At 37.2% G+C, this 25,487-nt stretch overlaps 2 protein-coding genes across 2 annotated transcripts; one reads left to right on the top strand and one right to left on the bottom strand.

Moving 5' to 3' along the window:
- The first annotated feature begins 1,371 nt into the window (after window positions 1–1,371).
- LOC108664962 (1-aminocyclopropane-1-carboxylate synthase 9) lies at window positions 1,372–8,862 on the top strand. The gene is made up of 8 exons (XM_018151661.2): window positions 1,372–1,580; window positions 2,040–2,744; window positions 4,152–4,234; window positions 5,819–5,984; window positions 6,181–6,322; window positions 6,467–6,640; window positions 7,864–7,983; window positions 8,436–8,862. Exons 1-8 carry the CDS (start codon window positions 1,572–1,574, stop codon window positions 8,474–8,476), a joined length of 1,440 nt encoding a protein of 479 aa, XP_018007150.2. The 5' UTR covers window positions 1,372–1,571; the 3' UTR covers window positions 8,477–8,862.
- Window positions 8,863–16,673: 7,811 nt separating this feature from the next.
- On the bottom strand, window positions 16,674–21,723 carry LOC125178593. Its single transcript, XM_047882756.1, has 3 exons — window positions 21,628–21,723; window positions 19,792–19,936; window positions 16,674–17,443 (listed from the first exon to the last, which is right to left on the bottom strand). Exons 1-3 carry the CDS (start codon window positions 21,721–21,723, stop codon window positions 16,914–16,916), a joined length of 771 nt encoding a protein of 256 aa, XP_047738712.1. The 3' UTR covers window positions 16,674–16,913.
- Between the last annotated feature and the right edge of the window lie 3,764 nt (window positions 21,724–25,487).

The raw sequence follows: 25,487 nt of genomic DNA, 5'->3' as shown, positions 1-25,487 counted from the left end.
TTTTAGATCTTCTGTGAACAAGGCACGAAAAGTACAAGAATCGGCGACAGGCCACACTGGCCTACTCTTCAGCGCCGACATCGCTATGTTATGTTATGTTATGTAGTGAGGGTTGCCATGCTATAGTCCGCCTTTCTTGCAATATGAGGTGGGGAGCTGAATTTTTTATTATGAACTGCTTCCTAGAATGATTGAGGATAAGGCGAGAATAGACGTGCAATCATTTGTATTTGATTCAGTGGCAGCTGTTATGGAACCCTCATCAGAAATGTCGTGATTCTTGGCCAGCTTTCGATGTGTCAACTTCCGGCAACTGATTGTTCATTCACAGTGTCAGAAGCTTATCCTTGTCAAAATCCTTATATCGTTATCATAATCCGTATGATTAATAATCTGAATTTTGTCTTGTGATGGAGTTGGATGTACATTTGATGGGACAGCTCGCTGCTTCTCAAGCTAAATAAAATCTTATTATAATTCGTCTGGGAGCAAGTAAGCAATCTAACGATAAAGTACTTGACAAGTTCTGACTAATTTTTCAGCAGCGTCCATTAAAGAGTTTTGGGAGTTTTGGAACTGACTGACTGTGGCAGTTCAGCAAACGATTGAGTGTGATTTTTAGAGTGTATTTCTCTGTTATAACATATTTGTTGTTTATTAATTCACACTCTTAACTGAAATTAGAACATAATGGTCAAAACTCCATTTTCAAACTCTTTTTTATTTATTTATGCTTTTAGTTAAACTTTTTAATGTTGTACTTCTACTTTATGAAGGAAGCTTTCACAAGTAGGATTAATCAATTAATGTTCTTGGACCATCCTCGCCAGTTATAAATCGGGTTCTTCTAGTTTCTACTCACTAGGCCTTAATTCACGAATGGCATTGACGATAGGTTTTTCATCCGAAAGCTAAGAAGAGAAATGCGTGGCGGTAACTGTTCAAGGGACACTGACTCTTAGAATAGAATGGAATATAAATGTAGGCACTGAAGAAATAGACCCATGGCCTGTTGCCGATTCTTGTACTTTTTGGGCGCTATGCAGGAATCTTGATGGAAGCACTAGCGACTTTTAATGAAAGTAATAATAAAAGCTACATCAAGAATGGATATGGTATACACCACTTGAATGCTCATTCATCCTAAAATTACACATTTTGATTAACCTTAAAACTAGTATCACGCGTTTACAATGATAACCAACACTGGATAAATATCGAATTGAGCATAGTAATTCTAACGTTAAACGTCTTTATCATTGTAAAAGATTGTGAAAATCATGTAGTAAAATTTGTCTCTAGTCTAAAGTTAATGGAAATAAAAAAGACTCAATAAGCTCGACACTGCAGATGATGCAGTTCTGGCATGGTCACATGCAGGTCATGCAATCATCACATGTTTTGATATGATAAAAATTTCTAGCATGATCGTAACGTCGAGAATCGATTTATAAGACATATTAATTGTTGTAAAACTTCATCCGGTTTTGCTTCGAATGGCTCTCCGGTATCGCGAACATTTTTTGAGACCCGAACCCCATTGTAATTAAACCTGATCACAATACTCGTAAATGAAAAAGGTGAATTTACGATCACATTTAACATGCGAACATTTGAAAGTAAAGGTGTTATTATCGCCATACCTAGTTAGAACTTATTGCGAAATTGAGTCTGTACTTTTCTTATATGTATTCTTTTCGACTTATTTCAAATTTTTTTCTCTAAATTAATCACCATGCTTCTAATGAACTAGGCAAATTGTTTTTGTTTAAATACTTATTATCGGGTAGGATTTTAAATTCGTCAGGGGTCGAAAGAAAATGACACACCAGTAAGTCTAATATCCGCAGTCATATGTTCAAGTTGTTCAATTTACGGTCTCCGGTTATCAGCCATTTTTAGCCTTCGCGTACTATAAGTAACTGTGCGATAGAAGAGGCATTTATGTAGTAGTTGTCAGGTGGTATCGCCGGTAGCGTGTGTGCCACGACAAAGGTGTCGTCGAACGCACTCGAAAATTTTCTAAATTATTTGTGCAGATCGTATGCTCTGTGATGGCCGAGCCGCGAAAGGTGGGTCTGCAAGAAGATGGATTACAGAACGAGGACCTCCAGTTGCTAGACCTACAGAAAGTTGGCCTACATGAAGAGGGTCTACAAAAGGATCATCAGCAGAAAAATACTCTGCATGGGAAAAACGCGCTGAATGAAGAGCAACCGGAAAAAAGCCTGCCGAAGGAGGAACGGCAGAAAACGGACGTTCAGGAGGACCAGCAGAAGGCAGACGTACAAAATGATTGCCTGAAGATCAAAAACCAGCTTAAAGAGCACACGATGGAGGAGAACTTGCAGCTAGATGATTTGCAGAATAAATATCAACAGAACGAGTGCCCGCATAAGGGAGATGTCCATAAGAATGACCCGAAGGAGGAAAGGTTACTTAACAATAACGATTTTCAGAACCCGGAACTGCAAATTGATGATCTGCAAAAGAAGGACCTGCTTAAAATAGCCCTGCAAAAAGAAGACATGCAGAGGCGTTTGCTGACAGAAGAGCGACAGAAAATGGATCTGCTCAAGCAAGAACTACTGAAAGAAGAAATTAAAAAATTGCCTCATGATGCCATAACTCAAACTCACGTTGCGTCTCACAGAGGCTGGATGATGGGGCAGAAGGCAGACCTTCTGACGCGACACCTCACCTACTGCATCGACAACCCTTACCACGCAGTCACCAACCCCACGGTGAGTCGGTCTGCCACACGAAATACCGACTAAAGCTAGTGTTGCTGCTCCGTGTAACCCTGAGGTTACTGAAAATCAAATTTCTGATTAACTTGCAACCAAAATTAAGGCTGCTGAACCAAAATGAGCACTACAACCAATCGTCATTGGTCGTAGGTACTTAGAGTAAGATTATATGAATGAAATTATCATTTTAAATCTAAGTATTCCATTAAAGTCCAATTTCCCAACAGAATAAGCAAATGAATTTAAAAGAGCAAAAAGAACAAAACAAAACGAAATGCACCGTGGTTCCATCTAGATGAAACCACACTTTTCCAACGTCCGTTCCATCCTTATGTTCTAGGAATATTTTTTTAAGTCTCCCAGTAATGAATAGCATCACCATTAGTAAACTCGTTTTTTCTTAAAAAAATAAGCATAATACGCAACGATCAAATTGAGCACCAACCGTAAACACGCTCATAGTGGAGAGGGCTTTAGTGAAGGTGACGTGGAACTTAATCACTCTAAAGGGCGTTTGTTGACACAGCTGGAAAATTGAAAATGGGCATCGTCTCTGAAGAATGTTACCGCGTCGTCATGAGGAAGCGTTTCCAGTGGAGCTACAAACGCAGTTTATGGGTCACGCAATCTTGTGGTCAACTTCTGAGCAACATCCAGTTAATACGGAGTAATCTGGAGTTCGCTGCAACGGCTTCGTCGCAACGTTGTGTCGGAAATCCCCAGAGCAGCCGAACGATTGCGAACAGAACGGCAGGGCAAAAATGACTGCATAACTTGAAAAACATCTGGAAGCCTGGTGGTGCTCACAGCTACCAATCAGTAATATACAACACTGCCAGTATCCTGGAATGCGCTAATCCATGAATGAACCTAATTCTGGCAGGGTATCAAAGCTGCGACTGTTAGGCTGCATCATGAGGATCAGGCCGTGAGTGTCACCTTGGACGCCGACAATAGTCAATAGATTATGATTACAAAGGCAATTATCAATGCACGAGTATGCTTCGGCGGCAAGCGAACGACGCTTTCTCGTTCACTGCATTATCGTGACTGTTAGTGGTGGGAACAAATATTGAACAAATATCTGGCGCATTAAAATGTAAAATAAGTTGCTCTGGCGCTCCCTGTACACTCCAGTGTGCACCTTTATGTAGGCACCTTGTACCCCGTTGATAAAAATAGCATTAAATTTTAAATTTACATTTTTAATTAATAATGATTACGTTCACTTAAACTACATTTAATAATGTAAACATGTAAATAAAATATGCAGATAAACTATATACGAGGATAAATCCTCTTTTTCGATTTGGTGGAACAAAAAAAAAAGAATCTGAGGAAATTTTTGTACCAACAAAAAACAAAACGAATCATAAATATGCTTTTGTGATTTCTTACTAGGGAATGGTGAACCTCGGAGCATCCGTGAACAGCATGATGAAGAAGGAACTCGAGCAGCGTCTGAACGCGCCCGATGTACTTGTGTTCAAGCCTATTTCTCATTGTTACAGTTTCTCTGTCATAGAATGGATGTTAACAATACAGTTATTCGATTTATTCAAGACTGTTCAATGTTTAAGTGCAAAGAAGCACCCTTCAACTTGGATGCAATGAATTTAGGACTCAAAAATTGTATTTTAAATATATTTCTTCTTGCAAGCGCCTCAATACTTTGGCTAAGCATTATAGAAAATAATTTTCTATGCAAAATCAGTCTACAAACTGCAAGGACTCCGGGTTGTTACACAGTTTAACCCTCTACCACCTGACGCGAGTAACCGGAGCAATATTGTCACTAGCCTACTTCCCCAAGAGGATACGTTCTAGTGAGCGCAAAATGATTTGCAAGGATGGCTGCTGCCACATACTACTTTAAAATGTTCTCTTTTGCATACAAACGTCCTCATGTTGCTACACTCAATAGTTTGCCTATAATTTAAGTTGAAAGTCATGTTCCCGGAGAGTGACATACGGCGACAGAGGGTTAAGATTGGAATCATTGAGACGTCGGGTAATAGGGTGTCTCTTAGCGCATGCTCTGGTTAACCTGTAAGTCAAAACTGTCCGTAGCTGTGCATTGTGCAATCTGGATGAGTCGATATGGATGAGATCGGCGTACTTAGAGGAATTGCTGAAACAGAAGGAATGATCAGGCTTGCATTGACCGAGTCACATCTAAGAGAGGATATCCAGGATGGAGAATTCGAAGCGGAAGGCTTTCAATAATGCCGAGGGAGACCGAAGGGCAGGGGGAAAAAATGAGGGGTTGTAGTCTACCTCAGAAACTCCCTTGCGGTAAAAACACTGGAACATGTTACGCTACACATTTCCCATCTCCAACTGTGTATAGCTATCGTGTACCGACCGCCGACTGCCCGCCGGAAAGTTTCAATGATACTCTCGACAGAATTGAAACAGAGGTGGCATCGCTCGGCTCTTCACTCGGTGCGTGACATCACTCGGGCGTGACATCACTCGGCTCTTCACAACTTTACATAAGCTACGTCTAATAAACTAAAGTCAGCTTTACCAACGCTTTGTTCATGTAGTAACGACTATTGAAACCCACCACTCTGGACTTCGCCCCTCTGGATTAAAAATTAACCGAAATCCGCACCGCAGACCAAACGGCGAATAGCACTCGGCAGGGTCCCACTGCAAGGAATGGATTTAACCGGCGAGAATTTAGAATTTATTTCGGCGGCGAGAATTGTGACAATGCCATTTAGGCGGCGAGAATTGTGACAATGCTAAGATTCATCAGAGCAACCGCCGTTTCCGAGCTATTAGCGAGAGTTGGACGATTAGGTAGGCGTTGAGAAGAAAAATTCATATTTTTTGAACCGTGGAGACCATAGGTTCATAGGTTCAGTAGCCATAAATAGGTTCAGTAGCAAGCGAGGGTTATAACACCAAGAGAGGACTGATTCATTAAATGGCTATTCTGAGCTCGCAACCGACCGGTTCTCTTAGTGCACTAGATCGAACTCTACACTGCATTAAGCGTCTTAAACATGGAAATTTCGGCCGTCCACTAATACGGTTGACCCGTCTCGTGTGCCATTCAGACACAAGATGCACGTGATCGTGGATGAGGTGTACGCGCTGTCGGTGCATGGGGGAGCGACGGAGGAGACCGATAAAGGGAGCGAGAGATGTCAGTTTCGCAGCGTGCTCAGCTACGACGACCTTCCTGATCCACAGCGCACACACTTCGTCTGGGGCATGGCCAAGGTTAGATCATAACTGGTGTGACTAGCGTAGCCCTCCTAGAGCCTTGTTAAGAACATCCCTTGATGGGCATTGAGCCATCCGTGAAATCTTTCCTAAGCTACAATTTAGCAAATTTTAAGTACAAGATTCGTGAAAGAAAGTTTTGTGTTTCCTAGTACGATTTTGCAAAATTAATCTCTCAAAATTTTATTTTAAGGATTTGGGATTGGCAGGATTCCGTATTGGCGTAATCCACACCCGCGATCCTGCAGTGCTGGACTGCCTGAACGTTACAGGGATCTATCAGGCGGTGCCCAGCATCGTTCAGGACGCCGCTGCCACGCTTCTTAGTGATGCAGGTACTGAACTTTTCCAGGTAGTGAGTGCTACAACTCGCATATCGTCTCAAGTAAAATTTGTCGACATCACAGTACCTGACACAGTGGCGGTTTCTCAGGCAATGGAACTATTTGATGATGTATAATGGTAGTGATCCTTGACAGCGTGGATCGACTCTTTCTTCCCTCTGGCACGAGCACGCCTAAAACAGCGCTACGTCGACACCGTGTCAGTGCTGGCAAAGGAGGGCGTCGCTGTCCGGCCAAGTGTTGCAGGCTTTTTTCTCTGGGTCGACTTGAGGCCCTACCTGCGGGACCTAACCGAGGCTGCTGAGATGGGTGGGTCCAAACTGTAATAATTAATTGAGGTATGTGTGGAGTAGTGAACTAACATAACGTTTAAAAACAAATTGACGTGAGATGAAAGAAACCAAGAAACGTTCAAATTAATATGTGCTTTGAATTAGGATGCAGAATACTTATCCATTTCCGCCAACTCTCACTTATTAAGTTTTTTTTCAAATGGATACATGGTTATCTTAATTGAGCCAAAACTGTATCGTTGGGAAACAGCTAGGTTTATGGTCAGCTGCATTTTGACAAAAGGTTAATTTTGACAAAAGGTTTGGCTTCAGATCCATCTTCTTGGGAGTACTTGTACTAAAACTCGTTTGGATGATTACAGAAATTTATAAGCAACCAAATATGAGAACTATCAAAAATTTGCTCCACTACCAACAGATATCGAATTCGATCGAAAATTGTCATTTCTTGCTTCAATTCTGGAAAAGCTCGTGCCAGAAAATATTGAGTGAAAATTTTTGAACTGAATATCAATTCTAATCCCGTGCCTTTTAGTATTCTTGCATGTATCTTATCTTACGTTAGAAGTGTTCCTAATACTTTCGTGGTTCTCTACATAAGTATATTCATAATACCACTCTTGCTTAATTGCATGCATCACTAATCAGTGCATGCAGCAGTATTGGTTTTGAATATTAAAAGCCTGAGGGAATTGGAGGATGGTAAACATGGAATTAAACGTTAGTGAAGGAACTCCCACTGTAGCGGCAGACCATTAATTGCCACTATAGTGACAGTCCCGCGAAAATTGAAGGAACATCCGCCTTATAGATATTTTCAATTGTTTTAAATATTTACAAATTACTAATACTTTAGACGTTTGTGTGTCAGTTCTTTTGAATATATCTGTTTGGAACTCGACAATATGGGTACCATCATGTTGAATATTCTCCTGTGTCAATAGTTTCCTGCAAGAACATATGAAAGCATCCTAAGGATTTATTTCTCCGGGAGTAGTAAATTTTCCCGAAGGAGGAGGGAAGATCAGACTTGAATAATAGAATTAAGCTGTTTCATACGGAGAAGAGAAAAAACTTGACTTGAGCCATAAAAGCAATTGCTTCATTCTTATTATCATATCTGAAGGAAGGAGAAGTTTGCGTTGAAAAAATGTACCAAACGCACTACGGGGGTTTGCAAGTATTATAAAAATATATACGGTAATATACCCCAGTTATTTGGTTTTCTCCCGCCCCCAGAGTTGTTCCAACGCTTCATAGCCGCTGGGGTGTACGTGGTCCCGGGCAAGGAGCAGCGGTGCGCAGTTCCTGGATGGTTCCGTATTGTGTTTTCAGTTGACCACGACCTCCTCGTCGTCGGTACGTTAAAACCCAACTCTATACGTTGTCTTATGCCTTTTTCTTCTCAGTTGACCACGACCTCCTCGTCGTCGGTACGTTAAAACCCAACTCTATACGTTGTCTTATGCCTTTGTCTTCTCAGTTGACCACGACCTCCTCGTCGTCGGTACGTTAAAACCCAACTCTATGCGTTGTCTTATGCCTTTGTCTTCTCAGTTGACCACGACCTCCTCGCCATCGGTACATTAAAACCCAACTCTATAACGTTGCCTTCATGCCTTCTTCGCCAGAACGTTGTAGGTATTGCCGTCAGATCGCTGTTTATCTCGTATGTAGGTTATACCTCACAGTCGATACGATTCGCTACAATGAGAACACATACCTGATAGATTCAGGTTACAACTATGTTATGTGATATTTATGTGAGCGTATATTTTCAATACACTTTAATAATTTATTCTTGTTTTCAGGCTTGAAGCGTCTTTTGGACGTCATCAAAGGCAGGCAGTAGAAAAATGATACAACCGCAAGTCTAGAGCAGGATTCGTCTTTAAATACATTTTCTGAACTATAGATTCTTGAAAATAGGATGTCGTCCTGTTAATCAATCATAGTAACTTTTGTCTTGTATGAGCCAATCTTCAAACTTGCCTACGACCGAACTTTCAATGTTTGAGATTGACTGATGTTTTTTAAAACAACAGATGCTGATTGACTGGATAAGGCGAACCAGTGGATAATTTAACTCCTAATAATATATCTACGAAAATTAATTCCATTCCAGCACACTAAACAAGAAGAAACAAGAATGGAACTTCATACGGGTTGCCTGGTTATTATGAAACCGTTTCTATCATGTGCATTAAAGCTGAAAAGTTACAGTAAAAATGTTTTTCATTATGTGATTATTGACAATATTCCAACAGAATCATTATTTTATTTATTCAAAACCGCAAATAGAGGGCCAAAAAAAGCACAACTACCCATGGCCTATGTCCAAGCGCCCAACAAAAGAGTTGGCATATAGACAAACTCATGCTGAAATACGTTGATGAGTCTATATTTAATAATTCAAATTTTTCATTACCAAAACAGTCTTCTAAGGAGGAGATAAATAATGTAGCAAGAGACTTAGGTTTTCGCAAAAAAACCGCCCGTGACTTGGATCAAAGCGAAGCGTTAATTCAATAGAGGGCAGAGCTCCGATATTGTGAGGAGTCCGATATTAGTGGGAACAATCTTCCGATTGTTCCCATTAATACAAGCTGGATTTTTATTCCATGACGAGGGTTGACAGGTGAATCAAGAATGAAATATTATCATTGTAACGGCATTACACGAAGTCATGAAGGAGTTTTACTTTACAACAACTGCTTTGATGCTTTTATTTTTCTATGTGATGGGTTGACAACTGATATGACCTTATAGGTTGACAACTGGGCAGTGACCACGACAAATCACTGGACCAAAAAAAGAGTTGGCAGCCGCAGGTGCTCATTGTAGTGAAACTTGTGTACCTACTGATGCACAGTTACTTGATCACTTCTTCATGGAAACTATGATTCAGAAGTGATTCGAGTATAACAGTCTGTGACAGAGTATTTCATATACTCAGCCAAGAAGCTCCTGCCCTCTAGCTGAAAAGCAATTTCTGAAAAAAGTACGTATGTCAGACCGTATTTAAAAAGATTCCTTAACAATTCAAAGTTCATCTTAAACTTAACAAATCCTCAAAATGATATGATCTCTTTCGATGATCTCTTTCTCTTTCGATCATATAGATAATTTAAAAGGACTTGTAAAAACCCAAATCACAAAACAATTGGGGAATAAATGATGAGGACATTTCAAGCTTTAGGTAGGATGGTTAGAATTGAAAGGCATTTGCCCAATTGTTACCATAGAAATTTCTTAGCAATTTGTTAGCTGTGAGTGAAAACCAAGAGAAATTACTAGAATTCCCATTAAGAAATCAAGGAGATTCTAGACGCTACTCACAAACGCTAGTTTAGCCAGAGGACTATCACATTGAGAAGAATTGAATATATCACGTGTCGGTGAGCATATAAGGGTTAAAGGAATTATTTCAGTGAATCATTCATGTTATATCCGTTTACTCACAATATTTTATCAAATCGTGAACATTATACCTACAAATGATCAGTAAATTTGGATTCAGCATTTTTGCATGATCTCAAAATAAATCAATAAAATGAGAGCAGACAATACATGAATGTACATTTATATGTATTATACCAAATAATGGATAGTGTCTCTTAGAAAAAAAGGTCCTCTTTGCAATCATGGCTTCTTACTTAATAATACAAATGCTAGGAGAAATTTATATTTTAAGCATTTGCGGCAAATTGCATTACGTGGTATTAGTATTACATAGCATTATATTGCAGATCGATTCTCTAACGTTATTCAATGCGGCTGCATTAATCATGTTCAAAGTAATAGTCTTGATCAATATTGGCATATTAACATTAAGTTGAACACCGCCGTATAGACTGTGGCGCCCTTGTCCATGTCGTGTATAGAAATGTGGCGCCCTTGAAGAAATCGTTGAGCTTGAAGTATTTTACTTGATATTCTGCGGAATAGAAATTTTTAGAGCCTAGCCTCATAGGAAATTCTTGATAAATGCTGAATAAAAAAAATAATGGAGTGCTTTGAAAGGTTTACAAATATCCAAACAATATTTTGATTAAATTGAAATGTAAAATTTCCCTGGCTTTGCAGCTGCTAAATCCAGAGTGTGGCAAAAAAATAAGCATTGCTTCGCATGAAAAAATTGTGGCAGTTGTTAATTTATTATTGTTAATTCAATCTATAGCCGATTTGCCAATTGTGATGAGTAATCATAATAGACAAGACTGAGGTGTGCAAATGGGTACGTAATGCAGAAGTCAGAAGAACTGCAGCAAATTTTTTTATTATTTTCTCATTAACAACGGTGGATTAGTATTTCCTAAACTGTCTTTTTGATATTATATGATAACTAGCCAGAAATATTTTTGAATATTAGTTTGCATCAAATTAGAAATTCCTTCAATTTTTGAAACCGAGATTAATTGTTTCTAGGTGCCGTGTGTCAATCCAATTGTTGTTTCTACCAATGCACTGGACTTGGGGTAGGGAATTTTTGAGCAGGAAAAAAAACAATTGTTCGTTACCCCGAGGAAATAAGCCCTGAAGGTTTCTCTCGACCGGATCTAAAACAAGGATTTTGGATGTGTACCTAAATAACCCGTATATTATTATACTAATTTTGGAATTTTTGACATAAATATTTTCTAAATCGATAATTAATCATTTAAAGGTTTTAAACAGAAGCTTGAGAATGTTTTAGAAGATTATCCATCACAAGAAATACCCGGGTTACTTGCTAGATCAAAATTAATCTGAGACTGGTCGCTTAATCAAAACTTTCTCAACTTCAGTTAGTGATATATGCATGACTAGGTCGGTTCGTTCATCAGGATTGCTTCTCATCCATTGGCATCGAATTCGATCATTTAGGTTTGTAATTCAGAACAAAGATTTTCAGGAGAAGTTTTTACCAGCGTTGAAATTTTGAATTGCGGTCCTGACGGTCATCTAAATTTATACTCGTCAGTAATTGTTACCCAATTTCATCAGGCTGGAGTGGTGGCAGAGACTGAATGGCAGGTTCAGGAAGTGAGAAATATTCCAATTATTTTCTTAGATTTGATGATGAGAGGACAAAGTTCCGTACGTAGATCAATTGAGGTTTTTCGGTCAATCATGCTGCCTTTTATCATCATAACATTTCGGAACAATTTAGCTTTTCAATGTGAAAGTTTACTTCTTATTGCATTTAACAGGCATCAAGATCAAAACTGACAAGCATCAGGAAATAAATTTCAAGTGAGAGAAATTAGATTACTACTTATTGCATTTTCTGGAGGCCGGCTTTCTAGCACTTTACTTGGCTTTATTATATTTCTTGAATTTAAGTAGTTTTTGAAGACCTATTGAGACTCGTGCATTTGCAGTATAAAGCACCCTGTGTATAGAAAATAACTCTGCATACTAAACTCACTCTCCAAGTTCTACTTAAATTGCAGCCCATTTCATAAGCACAAGTTTTAGTAGAAGGTTTGGTCCTGAACTATTGTTTGATTAGAATTTCATCATTTCTGAATCTTGGTAACTCGCCCCAAAAGAAATATAAACGTAACAAAAAACGTTTTACGTATAAGCGTAAAGCTTACTTCGATCAATTAAGGCTTCTTTGAAGAGTCCTATATATATAGACATAGCTATACTGCATGATACAAGTACATGTTTGACATTAAGTGGTTGATTGAATGACCGGAGCTTGTTTCCATTTGAAATAGATATATTTCCTTCAATTTCAAAATCAGTTATTGCTCTATGGTTCAATATTAAACACGAATAGAGTCTGATCTCAACGGATCGGACTCAAACTACCGAGTTTCTGAACTTCGAAATTATTTCTGATTTATTTTCAGGTTTCAAAATTTCGCATTGTATCCTATTTACATGTATCATGTATTATTTCCATTAAAACTTAATTGCTCGATGCTTCCAATAACTTGAAAATGTATGTTGTTGCATTCTAAACGTCGTTAATAAATTAAAATTACTTTCTAAAACCTGCCTTTCGATCAACCAGTGTATTATGAAGAGTTGATCAGCCCTGGAAATTTAAATTACTAAATGCTCTGATCATTGAATTTGATTATTAAATGATCAGAGAAAAAATCAATTTATTAAATTCTCCGATCACAAGCTAATTCTGCGTTCTAATACAGATTCAATATTATTGAACATATTATGAAGAAACCATTGCCGCAATCCAATGCAAAAATGTGGAACGGAGCTTCAAATTTCACCCAATAACAACTGCACCTTACTACAAGAACAGTAATAATTCTAAAGAACAACGTACACAATATAAAAAAAATGTAACTCAGTACTCACTGCAGTGAGTGACAGCAGAGCGCATTTTCTCGTCGACGAAAACGTGAAGTCACGGACAGACAGACAGACAGACGGACAGACGGACGGACGGACATGGCAAGCACAATAGAGCATTTTTTCCATAAATGAGAAAATGCGCTAAAAATGCTACGTGTTCATGATGTGAAACATCCCTCGCATGCGTTACATGTCTGAACACGCTTGCCCTAGCGCTGTGAACGCAGTCCTTCAGTTTCATGCCAACCACCAGAAACAAAAGTCATGTTCAAGTTGAACTTTTGCGGAACTTTCTGAGGTGGCTTGAATATTCTTCGTCGCTCGAGCAACACTTGGGGGCCTGCACGTGTCGTCTTTAGTGTCGGTCGGCAGCAGATTTTATAGTGGCAACAATTGCAGCAGATTTAAATGAGTCCAACCAGTGAATATTAAAGTTCATACACGAGCGCTGATGCTTTACAATGCACAGGTAGTTTTTCAGTTGAATGTTAACGTTGATATAATTAAGCTCAGCCTAAATGATACCAGACATTGCAGTGAACTTCATACTCCGGAATAATTACAATAGATCAATATTATAACGTTCAGGTTGGTGGACTTTGGCACGTTCAGGTGGCACGACGACTATGGAAAACATTTTTTGAATGTATTCATTTTAGTTTAGTTTAATCGCTGTATCGATTGCCCTCGTTTCAGAAAAAATAATAGCATATGTAATTTTATTCTCGTGTTTACATTTTGCTGTTTTCAACATTGTCGATGAAACCTGCAGTCAGGATACGCATTCACGAACACAAAGATAAAATATCTGAATTAATCTATTTTATTAGTGTTTTTGAATTCCTAAAAATCACATAAAAGTATAAGATGCCAAGGCCTACAGTAATTGAAATCTTCGAAGCCAATATACCTTACTTACTCCAGTGGTGAACAAAAAGCCTAGCGTGAACTGTGACCGCTAGAAACTTTAATACTTTATTAAGTCTGTTGGCATTTGGTCGCCATCGACCTCTGGCACTATTTTAAACATGCAAGGCAGAACAGAAAAATAAATTAGCTTCGTCTTGGTCGTTTTTTAGCTCCGGGTTTAGTTTTGTTTATCTTCATGGTGAGCGTTGCCTAGCTTTATATTGAGAATTGCTTGATTAACGTTGAACAAGGTGTATAGGTGATAAAACATTTAACTATTATGATAGTAATGCTATTATTATATACTATTATGATACTAATTCTATTATTTCTAACCTATCTTACAATAAATTCTAACCTATCTTATGCTCTAATAATTAGTGAATATTTATGACTTGTGCCAGCTAAGGTTCCTCAGAATCATGGATGTCTGAAACTCAGCAGTACATTCGGAATATTGTGTATTTAAATTTGTTGATTTATCAAAGAAATATTACATAATTCAATTGACTTAGATTACTGGAATTTATTACCAATCACACTTATGACAAGTGATTGAATGAATGATGATGGATTAAATTTGACATAGATAATATTTTCACAGCTTTAAAATCGGTTATTGTTCTCTGATTCAATGTTGTTGAAGACATTATGGAAAAACCATTGTCACAAACGAAAATAACGAAATTCTCAAATTTTCGACAGTTAAAATTCTAGGATCTTTCTACTTGAACAGTGAAAACACAAAACTCCATCGGGCACAATACAAAAAATACAATGTGCTCAACTTCTCGTGTATGTGATTCATTCCTGGCTCGTATGCGTTGCATGTCTGGACATGCTCGACTTGCATGGGTCCATTCATGCCAACCACCAGAAACTAAATTTAAACCATGTTCAAGTTATACACAGGCGAAAATAAATTTCTGAGGTGCACTCACTATATAGGGACATGGAAATGATCCTAGCATTTCCTATGTTCGTCTGGTCCACCCCCTACCAGTTATTCAGTAAAAAGTGTCTATAACGACTGGAGGAATTTTGTTGCCTTAAGTGGATAATGTATATACTGACAACGGAAATTTAATTCGCATATTATTTTTTATTTTGATGTTGAGAATTTCGTCGTATGTATGGTTGAATGAATTTATTTTGCAATATAAATGGGCATCGATATATATTATCATCGTGGCAGGACTTTGATGTATCTCAAGATTAAATATTGACACGACCACGATGTCGTGGACGCTTGTGTGCACACACTCAATAAAGACGTTGAATTATTTCCTTATAGAAGTTCTGATCATGGACTCACGAACTGCAACGGCTCGATAAAATTTTGTTCGCATGTCGAATATTCCACACTTCCGATTTTCCATGATGCATTCTCTGGTCAGAGTGTATATAATTTGAAATTACTTCCCGATTGATACGGCTACGAACATCCAATTTTTATCCTATGCACTTTAATCATATATGGGATATATAACGCACATTGAAATACTTGACTACATACAAAACAAAAAATAAAATACATTGAAATACAAATACATTGAAATTTTAGCCCAGCAAGAGTTAAACCCAAACTTGTTGTAAGAAAGAATCTGTGCAGATAATGATTAATGAAGGCTGTCGATCCAACGGCAGTTCGATGGCCAAACATGTAGCGTGCTTCTACGTGACGAAACTCTTTAAACGCGGCAGTAGTAAAATAAAGTAAATAAATGTCCGTGAATATCAAGTGGATCTCTGCGTAGGCTCGAGTGTTTAAAACTGGTCAATTTGTGATTACTGTCATTTACTCGCAATTACTGTCAATTGCGAGAATATGAAAAAAGAAGCGCCGATCTCTTATCTTGTTAAGCAAAATGAACCATGTAAAACGGAGTGATTATGGGACAAAACTAAACTACCAGAGTGGGGTAAATTAGAACATTACTTGAGGAAGTACTGCTGGGCTGAGGTATAGGTTCAACCTTCATCGTCGCCCGCAAAAACCTAGAAGTAATGACTAGAAAAATGCTTTAATCACACGATAAACACAGAATGTGTTTTTGGAGGAATTAACTCTTGTTTCAGGCAAGCATTGGTAGTTAACTCGATAAAAGACAACCAATTAGGAAGAGCATAACCCATAGAACAAGGGATGCAATGTCGCTTAAATGAAATGAGCGACTCGGATAACAAGTTGAGTAGAACTAAAGCAAAAATTATGTTTGCAAGGAGACAGCAGAACAATGAAATAAGTAATAACAGCTAAAAAAAATGCATAAAATATGGGTCAATCTAAGAGCCAGCTTGATCGTAGTCTAACAAACGACAAATGGAAGTTAATCAAGAAGTATTCCTCGACTTGTATGAGTGCTGAATGAGATCATGTATTCCAGACCAATCGATGTTCAGCATGCATTTCAAGTAAATAGTTTGGTTGTGAGTAAGATGGAAAGGGTGTGCAAGTGCAAAACCTTCGTACAAGAGAGTCAAACACATTGAGAAAGTACAAATAGTAGGTGGTACACTATGAATAATAGCCTCCTGGCAACAAGATTCAATTTTATTTAGATTAACGTTAGTCTTAGTAAATAAGAAGTAACCATCACAGTTTATTTAACCACCAGCTACTGAATACCCCTTTTTGTTTGCTCATGTTGATTTGACGGGATCAGCATAAAGAAAAAATCAAGCATCTCGAGTTCAAGCCGCGAATTATGGGCAATCGTTCAGGGAAAGAATTTCAGATTGTATTTCATATCTGTCCATACGGATTGTAAATAATTTTTCATTATATCTCTCTTTATGAGAGAGAATTAATAGAAATTGTTGTTAGTAGTTTCATTGAATTTTTTCTAACAGAACTAACTTTCTCCGGCTACGAGAATATAAAGTTTGAAATTCTTGTCTGTAAGTGAGTTTTAGGAATTAAGACAGGACAACCTAAATTCATCAGCCTGTTACTGCTCGACAATCGAACTTTATCAGTTGTTATCAGTTAAAATTATAATTTATACGTGGCTGACTTATCGACTTTCCTGCTCACATTGGTATTTCCATGTGGTGAAAGCACAAGCTCAAGGCAGCGGAATAACTTGCATGTCAGCGTAGCCGTGGTAACTATACGGTGCCATGAAGAACGTGAGGTACCGTCCTGCTACGCTGGTGTTGGTGTTGATGGTATACGTTGACCAAGAAGGCACGAGGCCGTCAACTCGTCCAATTTTCTGCCCAAGGGTGAAGTCAGTCGTGTTGCCGAGGAACACATCCACGTCTTCAATGTAATCTCCATTAGCGGTGGCCACGATCACTGTCTGTACGCGAGTGACCTGTTCCAAGTCAATCTGTGAGGAGCTATTTGAAGCGAGTTCCGTTATAAAGCGATTTTTTGTTTCTGCACAGGCGTAGCCATCGATTGCATGCACAAAACTAGCGCTGGCTCCAGGATAAACAGAAGAGTAATTGAAAGGAGAGGTCGTCTTCACTACGTCACGTGGGTCTCCCCACGAGGTGTAACAAGCGTCGAATGCTGTACCTGATGGAGACGGAGGATGACCTTGCCATCGTACGGCAACGTAAGCGCTGAATAGAGAGCAGGTACCCTTGCCTGTTAACAAGGTAAGTGAAGCACGTTTAAAATGGCGTGATGGTGGATCAAATCAGGAGGATAAATACATTAAAGTTTCAATTGCCGGCAATTGTGACGTATAAGTACTTTAAGATTCTTAAATTACCCTCTAATATCGCTGAAGCGGTTATTATAGTTGTTCCATAAAAATGACCAAATACTTCCAATTCACTGCCGCTTCATTTCTCGCCAAATGCTACGAACCGCAGCTTATTTTACCGAACTAAATTTCGAGGTCCAACAATGCACTGCAGACGGAAAATTTCTCATTAACAATTATTCTGTGAACCTCTTCATACTACAACAGGAATTCGAAAGACAAGATGACGTGTAAAAAACCGTCAGTGGGAACGGCGAGAAAACGAAAACGGGTTCGAGAATATACATTAACTGGCCTATGACGAGATTTAGAATCAAGCTTTACTTAGATTTGCTTGGATGGTATATTTGATTAGAATATTTTCAATTAGGTTAGTGTATAAATGGCCGCTGCCAATCTTTTGCAGCGCTAGGATACTCTCAATAAGTGGAGAAAGAGAGAGCAACGGTTAGCAAACAAGCAATCAAAACTATTCTGTAACCGATTCAGCGTCATATACAAGTTGGCTGCAGCACGAGAGATTAGTTTACTGTCGCCATGAATTTAGAAAAATTAAAACTAATTGCCGGCTCATTACGTTATCAAAGTACAAGCAAGTCCGATTGAACAAAGGAGTACCTACAAAAGCGTTATTACCACCAGTCATTAAGGTTCTATAACGAGTTAGGTCGGGATAGGAGCATCAACGTCGATACCCGTTTCGCAAAGCCGCGCAAATTACGGCTAGCGTAGTAGAAAACTAAGACTGTCGTTAATGAACCGCTGGAATATATGTATTATGTGAAAGGAAATCTATCTGTGCATGGAAGATTGGTTGTGACTTGATTTCGGAGCAGTATGTAAATCGATTGTGTTGTGAATGCAATATTTTCGCTAGATTAGAATCTCAGTTCGCGAGGTCTTAGCGATCCTCTGTGGCATGAACGCAACATTTTGCTAGATTAGAAACTTAGGTCCGTGTGTCTTGCTGAACCTTTAGTAAATTAGCGAGTCTAGTTCATTCTTCATTTGTGGGCTGCGGTGAAAAGAAAGGAGAGGAACAGGAAAAAAATGGTAAGCCGTATTTTTACTGTCATGTTAGAAGATTCTCATTGATTTTGCGTACAAATATTCACTGTATAAAGTTGAATGTCAATAATCATGAATGTTGTAGACAAATTAATACTTTGTCAAAATAAATACCGCATGTGTATGGTTTCTTTTCAGAAACCGTGTTTTCCGAGAACTAAAGATAACAAAGATTCTGGATGAGCGCTATTTCGATTATTCCTTACTTTGATAACGGTTGTGCCTGAGAGCTTTGAATAGTCCGCAAGAGATAGGTTAAAGAAATAAAGTTATATCATGGAATAATTCAGAAGGTCCTCGTTTCGTAATGTAGCTGGCCAACAATATAATTGACGACGCTTGAAGCACTCAGCGTTCCATTTTTGAGCTACTGCATGTGCTCTTCCAAGTTGGATCGAGATAAAAAAAACTAGACTCCTTTCTTCGAAAATAGCTATGTACTTGTCAAGGGTGCGGCTTCCATATAGAAGGATACTCACTTTGTAGGACTAAATTGATGTTAATTGCCGTAATTGTCGTAGCTTAACAGTGATGTATCAGTCAAATCCTCTGTAAAGTACTATATGGTTCTGATGTCGTAAGGCCCGCCGACAAATGCTCGGAAACAGTATTAGTGTAGCATATTCCTCCCACTACAAGACGAGTTTTTATGTTACACAGTTTTATTATAATTGAGAATATGTCGTAGCTTCCCGGTAGATTTTTAAAGGAAAGCAGCTTCCCAGTTTTCTTATTCTCTTTCCCGTGAATCATTACTGACAAAATCCGATAGAGAGAGGACTATATAGGCACGGTTTATTCGAAAGCTATCCGTTGATACCGGCCCTAACAATTGAATAAAAATGAATTACCAAATTTCATTTAGGCTTAATAGATAAATAACTTTGAAAATGTATATCATTTAAGCAATCTGTTAATTTCAATAATATTATATTTATTTTACTTTTAAACCTTTTGTTGGATGTAATACATAGCAATAATATATAAATGATAAAATAAAGCTTAATTTACACTATCAAATGTGTTTAACTGAATTGTGAGAGTTGTACGGATGTAATTATAATCATCGCTCTTGTCGTGTAGAAAAAAATATCAGTATGTACGACGCGATAAATTAGAACGATAATATATGTACGAAATAACTAAAGGAGTTACTCACTTTCAAGGAGGCAGAAGAAGCGACAGTCCGCAGTGTTCTGGCACATGAGACCGCAAGCACGGCGTGGGCCAAGGAATTTGGTCGAGGCGGGAACTTGGGGCGTGGTCAGGTCACAGTGGAGAGGCTCTACGAAACTGCCGCGTATCTGGTGAATAGTAAGTACTCAATCATTACTAATGAATGAAAACGTGGTTATATGTCATTATAATTATTAATTTTTTATTCGCATTGTTCACGTTATCGCATAGGTATGTTTATTTGAATGTGTATTTGATGCCCGGCCACGGAAATCCTGTAGTTGCAGTTGGTATCCACAAATACATCTTTTAAAGATATTACCTGAGCCTGAAATTTTATATTTATTTACGGAATGGGTAAACACATCGAAAATAGATATATTGAAACTAAACGGATTTAAAACTTTGAAGAAACATTTTTATTTCGACACATGAATTCCAAATTTCAAAACTATAGATAAATGAAGGTCTGTGAAAAATGGGGATTTGGACGAAACGTTTTTCAGTTCTTATGTATGAAAATAATTACAGAGAAGACGACTTGACTAGAGGAACTAGATTATCGGGATTCGATATTCGAGATGGAACTGGACTTTCTCAAATCTCTGGCACTGCGATTTGAGTCTAAACAAATTTAACCAAATCAGCGCCCTATATATTGACCCGACTGCGTGTATTAACAATAAACTAATATTGGAATATTTTTGAGAAGAAATTTTATTGTTGGTTTGTAAATATAAAATGTCTTACTTCTGTAAGAAAATATTCTCAAATCTTTTCTATTGAATAACTGCATAGCTGACGACAATTAACTCAGTCATTTAATAACTTTTGCTTTCTATTTTTTTTTGTAGTTACATTTTTTGTAACTATTGAAAATAAAAACACCCTTCAAATATTTAATTACTAATTGATTAAATTGGATCAGCTGATTCAAAGTAATGAGATGATTCAAGTCTAAACTTGGTTGACTAAGTTTGATGGTGGTTCGATAACATGGCCTCTTTAAGTTAGTGACTAAATTAATTTTGAACAACGAATAATTTTTACCGATAATTCGTTGAATCCTATAATGTGAGATTGTGATTCGAGCTACAATTTTTTTAATAAAAAAAATAAATAAATAATTTTTTTTAATAAATGAGGACTTTCGACGAATTGTGGACAAAGCGTTGATAATTAATTATAATCCTTGACGCGCCGTAATTAAATATCGAGCCTGCTGCTTACTCCAGGCGCTAAAGGGAATATCAGCGTCAACTCGCAACACAGACAATCAAACTTGCTATAGTATATAATTAATGGTTTGAAATGTTTTTTGTTTGATATAGCCCGATAAAAAAAATCATTTATAAATTCTCAGCGAAATAAAGTTCTAGATGTCTGAACAAAAACAACAAACAAGTTTCCCGCAAAAAAATCAACTTATCGTGGGCTTTCTAATTGAATGAAACATTTCTTGTTCCATTCATGAAAATGTCCCTGAAGATGCTCATTTTTCGCTCCAACGAAAGACGCACGTACTGCTTTAATTATTGACTTCTGGTGAAACTTGAAAATTTATCCGTCGATTATCATTTTGTCTTGAAAAATTCCTGAATGCAGATAACGATTGCTGAATATCTTCAACAATGTCTAAATTAGTAAATAAAATTCACTGTATAGTTACGCAAAGACAATGTAAAATAAATCACCGAAGCCAAACCTGAAAAACGTCAGCTAAGTAACCGAAAGTGATAACTGTGAGTACAATGTCAGAAAGTTTGGAATGATATTACAAAATTTAGGGTTTACTAAAATGAACTTGAGAAAATTTTACCTTTGAGAAGTGGCGAGAAACTATAACTCCTGTCGCGCACTCTAGCATGATGAGCTGCAACAGGAAGTCCCATGTTGAATACTTTGTCAGTTTCATCGCTGTATATGAATATTGCCTGGACTGTTGAAGTGTCAATGACGCCGTAAATTCGTATGCAGGATGGATTGGTGGCAATTGGTCACTTTTGATCCTCAATAAAGATAATAATTTATCAACCTCTATTGGATAAAATCGATAAATCTCGATATCCAATAAAAGATGTTTATGTGCACGTTAGAGTGTTGTAGTTCTTGTTTAAAGAATATATTCAATTTAGCAAGCTTTTTCTCGGTTTGAAGAATCTGTGTAGCTACAGCCACACTCGGGAGCCTGCACTTGGCGAATGTCGACAGATATCTGAGTTCAAAAACGAGCTCTGAAGCTTAACATAACACATGAAATTTCTCAGCCTAGTGCTTGCATTGATCCAATTAGGCTCCGCCTATTGATTACAGACATTGCAGCGAACTTTATACTCCGGTACAAAACAAGGCAAATATAATTGAGCTCTTTTTCAGGTGGCACATCTTTTTCGCTGTATACTTTTCCTTCTAATTTAATCGTTGTCTAGATTGCCATTATTTCATAAAATTAAATATTATACGTGATTTTATTCTCGTCGTTGCATTACGGAGCTTTCAAAATTGTCTTTAACTCAGTGTAACCTGAAGTCAAGTTACGCATTTACGAACACAAAGATTAAATCTACGAATTAGTCTATTTATTACCACGTTTTTCTTAGCTTCTCTTCGTGTCCGTCTGTCATCAAAAATTCAAACCTTAATTTAGAGCACTTCTAAACATCCTAGAAACTTGAAATTTGGTATGCATGCTTATGCTGCCTAACAATTCAAGATTTGATCGTCAGAAGTAATAATTAAAAAAAATAATTACAAAAATAAAAAATGCTAAAAATCCACGCTAAACTAAGAAGTAGAAAATAAATAAATTTAAAAAACAATTTTTAAAAACCACGTTTTTCTGTTGGTTACAAAACTAAAAACAATGAAATAAAACAAATAAAAAAACTAAAAAAAAACACATTTTCTTAACGGATAAAAAAGAAAAAAATTAACTCTTACATGTTAATGTTTTTTTTTTCTTAGAGTTAATGTTTTTCTTTTTTGTCCGTTCAGAAAACGCGGTTTTTAAAAGTTTTTTTTATTTGTTTTATTATTAGTATTTTTGAATACCTAATAATCACATAAACGTATAAGATGCCAAGTCACAATTGAAATCTTCGAAGCCAATATACCGTCCTCCAGTGGTGAACAAAAAAGCCTAGCGTGAACTGTGACCGCTAGAAACTTTGATATGTTATTAGGTCTGTTGGCATTTTGTCGCCATCGACCTCTGGCACTATTTTAAATATAAAAGGCAGAACAATTAAAAGAAATGCATTAGCTTCGTCCTGTTCGTTGCTTAGCTTCGGGTTCAGTTTTGTTTAGCTTCTTTTTGCCACGTGTTTCTTATTTTCGTTTCGTGTCTGTCATCAAAAAATCAAACCTTAATTTAGAGCACTTCTGAAGATCCTAGAAACTTGAAATTTGGTATGCATGCTTATGCTGCCTAACAATTCAAGACTTGATCGTCAGAAGTAATAATTGAAAAAAATTAATTACAAAAATAAAAAAAAATACTAAAAATCCACGCAAACTAAGAAGTAGAAAATAAATAAATTTAAAAACAATTTTTAAAAACCACGTTTTTCTGTTGGTTACAAAACTAAAAACAATGAAATAAAACAAACAAAAAAACTAAAAAAAAAACACATTTTCTTAACGGACAAAAAAGAAAAAAATTAACTCATACATAACATTATATAACATTCTACATAACTTTAATGTTATGTAAGAGTTAATGTTTTTCTTTTTTGTCCGTTAAGAAAACGTGATTTTTAAAAGTTTTTTTTATTTGTTTTATTATTAGTATTTTTTGAATACCTAATAATCACATAAACGTATAAGATGCCAAGGCACAATTGAAATCTTCGTAGCCAATATACCGTCCTCCAGTGTTGAACAAAAAAGCCTAGCGTGAGCTGTGACCGCTAGAAACTTTGATATGTTATTAGGTCTGTTGGCATTTTGTCGCCATCGACCTCTGACACTATTTTAAATATAAAAGGCAGAACAATTAAAAGAAATGCATTAGCTTCGTCCTGTTCGTTGCTTAGCTTCGGGTTCAGTTTTGTTTAGCTTCAATTTGAGCGTTGCCTAGCTTTGGGTTGAGCGTTACTTAGCCAATATAGGACTTTGAAACAACGTCGATTACGAGTTGATTTCGGATAGAAATGTCGAACAATCACAATTAAACATAAAATCGACATACCAACACTAGAAGAGACGGAAAATGACCTTATTCTAACATTGAAGCAACGTCGATCTTCGAACACTGAATTTTGATCAATTTTTCTAACAGCTATTAAACAATGAAAATCTTCTAAATTCAGATATTAATCTTTGCTAGTCAGGCTTCAACTGGCAAGGATTTTCAATAGTAGCCAGACGCCTCCATGCGCCTGATCCCTGCGGCGCACTGCTAAATTAAAATAATATATTACCTTGTTAGCTAGTTTTAATGAATTATACAAGATAAATTACAAATAAAACTTCTTAAACGGCTAATGTCATGTATCTAGTTGGCCGTATAAGATATGCTTGGAAATCATCAATGTTCAACTCCGATCAGTTTTCCATGCAACCAAATATTTTGTAGTGCAATGTCAACATTATTTCGACATCATTCCGACATCGTGAACGAAGAGTCCCAGCACGCATTGCCTGGTTGAATCCACTTCGAAAACACCTCCGTTCACGATGTTGAAATCATGTTGTGTCTAGTCCAAAATGAAAATTGAAGCAACCTTATGCTGATGTTACGATACAACATCGAAATGATGTTACTAGTGCGACGCTGTTTCAACGTTGAAATCATGAGCGTGAAATCACATTGATTAAATGTTGATTTTAGAAAATTAATCGCTGTCCTCAATGCAACGATGATATCCTGTATAATTACATCATATTACAAGTAGTTACCTTAAATGAATAGGAACATATTTTATTAAAGACCCTATGCATTTATTACCAATAACAAATCAGTTCCTTCACTTACCAAGGCCAGGGCCCATACTTTCGAAATTCGCTAAGTGAACGTAATTACTTATGCTCTATTTTCTTGTCTATGATTGGTGGATTTGCTTGAAAGGCCGTCAATGATTGGCTGATGAACTTACGATCTCTTAACTTTTTTTAAGTATAGGCCCAGGAATTTTTAACATTAACAGGGATCTAACGTGGTACCTTCAGCTTGCACGTAAAGAATTTCCAGACTACGACATCGTGAAGCTCGCACGCATGGTAAATTGAAAGTCATCTAATTAACTTTTTACATCAAAACTCTTTGAAAAATCTCTTATATTATATTGACATATATATGTAGACACATATAATATGCTTAAGTATTATATAGGCCTCATTCATTTACGTTATTATTCACAGAAGAAAGAAATATGTGATGCAATGTTGAAAATCACCATCATGTATACCAACACACCACACTTGGTGGTTATGTGTAGGAGCGGGGTACTGGCTGCTTACTGCCGACTTATCCACAAATCGGTCGTTATTAAGTATTATTAGTTGTAATTAATTCCGCATGTTAATAGAGCTAATAGTTAGCGAATTAAGTAAATGTTATGTTTAAATAAATATTTTGCCACATTGAACAGGTTGGTGTCGTCTGGCAGCTGTATCAGGTCATTGCCATTATAGTAATGTCGCCTGCTTTGTAAACATATCTTTCTTTTCATCGAACTT

Source organism: Hyalella azteca, unplaced genomic scaffold (genome assembly GCF_000764305.2).
Source record: "Hyalella azteca isolate HAZT.00-mixed unplaced genomic scaffold, Hazt_2.0.2 contig1507, whole genome shotgun sequence".
Classification (NCBI taxonomy): Eukaryota; Metazoa; Arthropoda; class Malacostraca; order Amphipoda; family Hyalellidae; genus Hyalella; species Hyalella azteca.
Note: the sequence above shows the minus strand (reverse complement) of the source record. Positions and strands in the feature narration are given on the sequence as shown.

Bases quoted from the DNA above. Each gene is read 5' to 3' on its own strand.
- LOC108664962 (XM_018151661.2), top strand. The intron at 2,745-4,151 runs GTGAGTCGGTCT...ATTTCTTACTAG, and splicing joins ACGCAGTCACCAACCCCACG to GGAATGGTGAACCTCGGAGC. The intron at 5,985-6,180 runs GTTAGATCATAA...TTTTATTTTAAG, and splicing joins TCGTCTGGGGCATGGCCAAG to GATTTGGGATTGGCAGGATT.
- LOC125178593 (XM_047882756.1), bottom strand. From the start codon at position 21,723: ATGAAACTGACAAAGTATTCAACATGGGACTTCCTGTTGCAGCTCATC. The intron at 19,937-21,627 runs GTAAAATTTTCT...ACTATTCACCAG, and splicing joins TTTCTCGCCACTTCTCAAAG to ATACGCGGCAGTTTCGTAGA. The intron at 17,444-19,791 runs GTGAGTAACTCC...CCTTGTTAACAG, and splicing joins CTTCTTCTGCCTCCTTGAAA to GCAAGGGTACCTGCTCTCTA.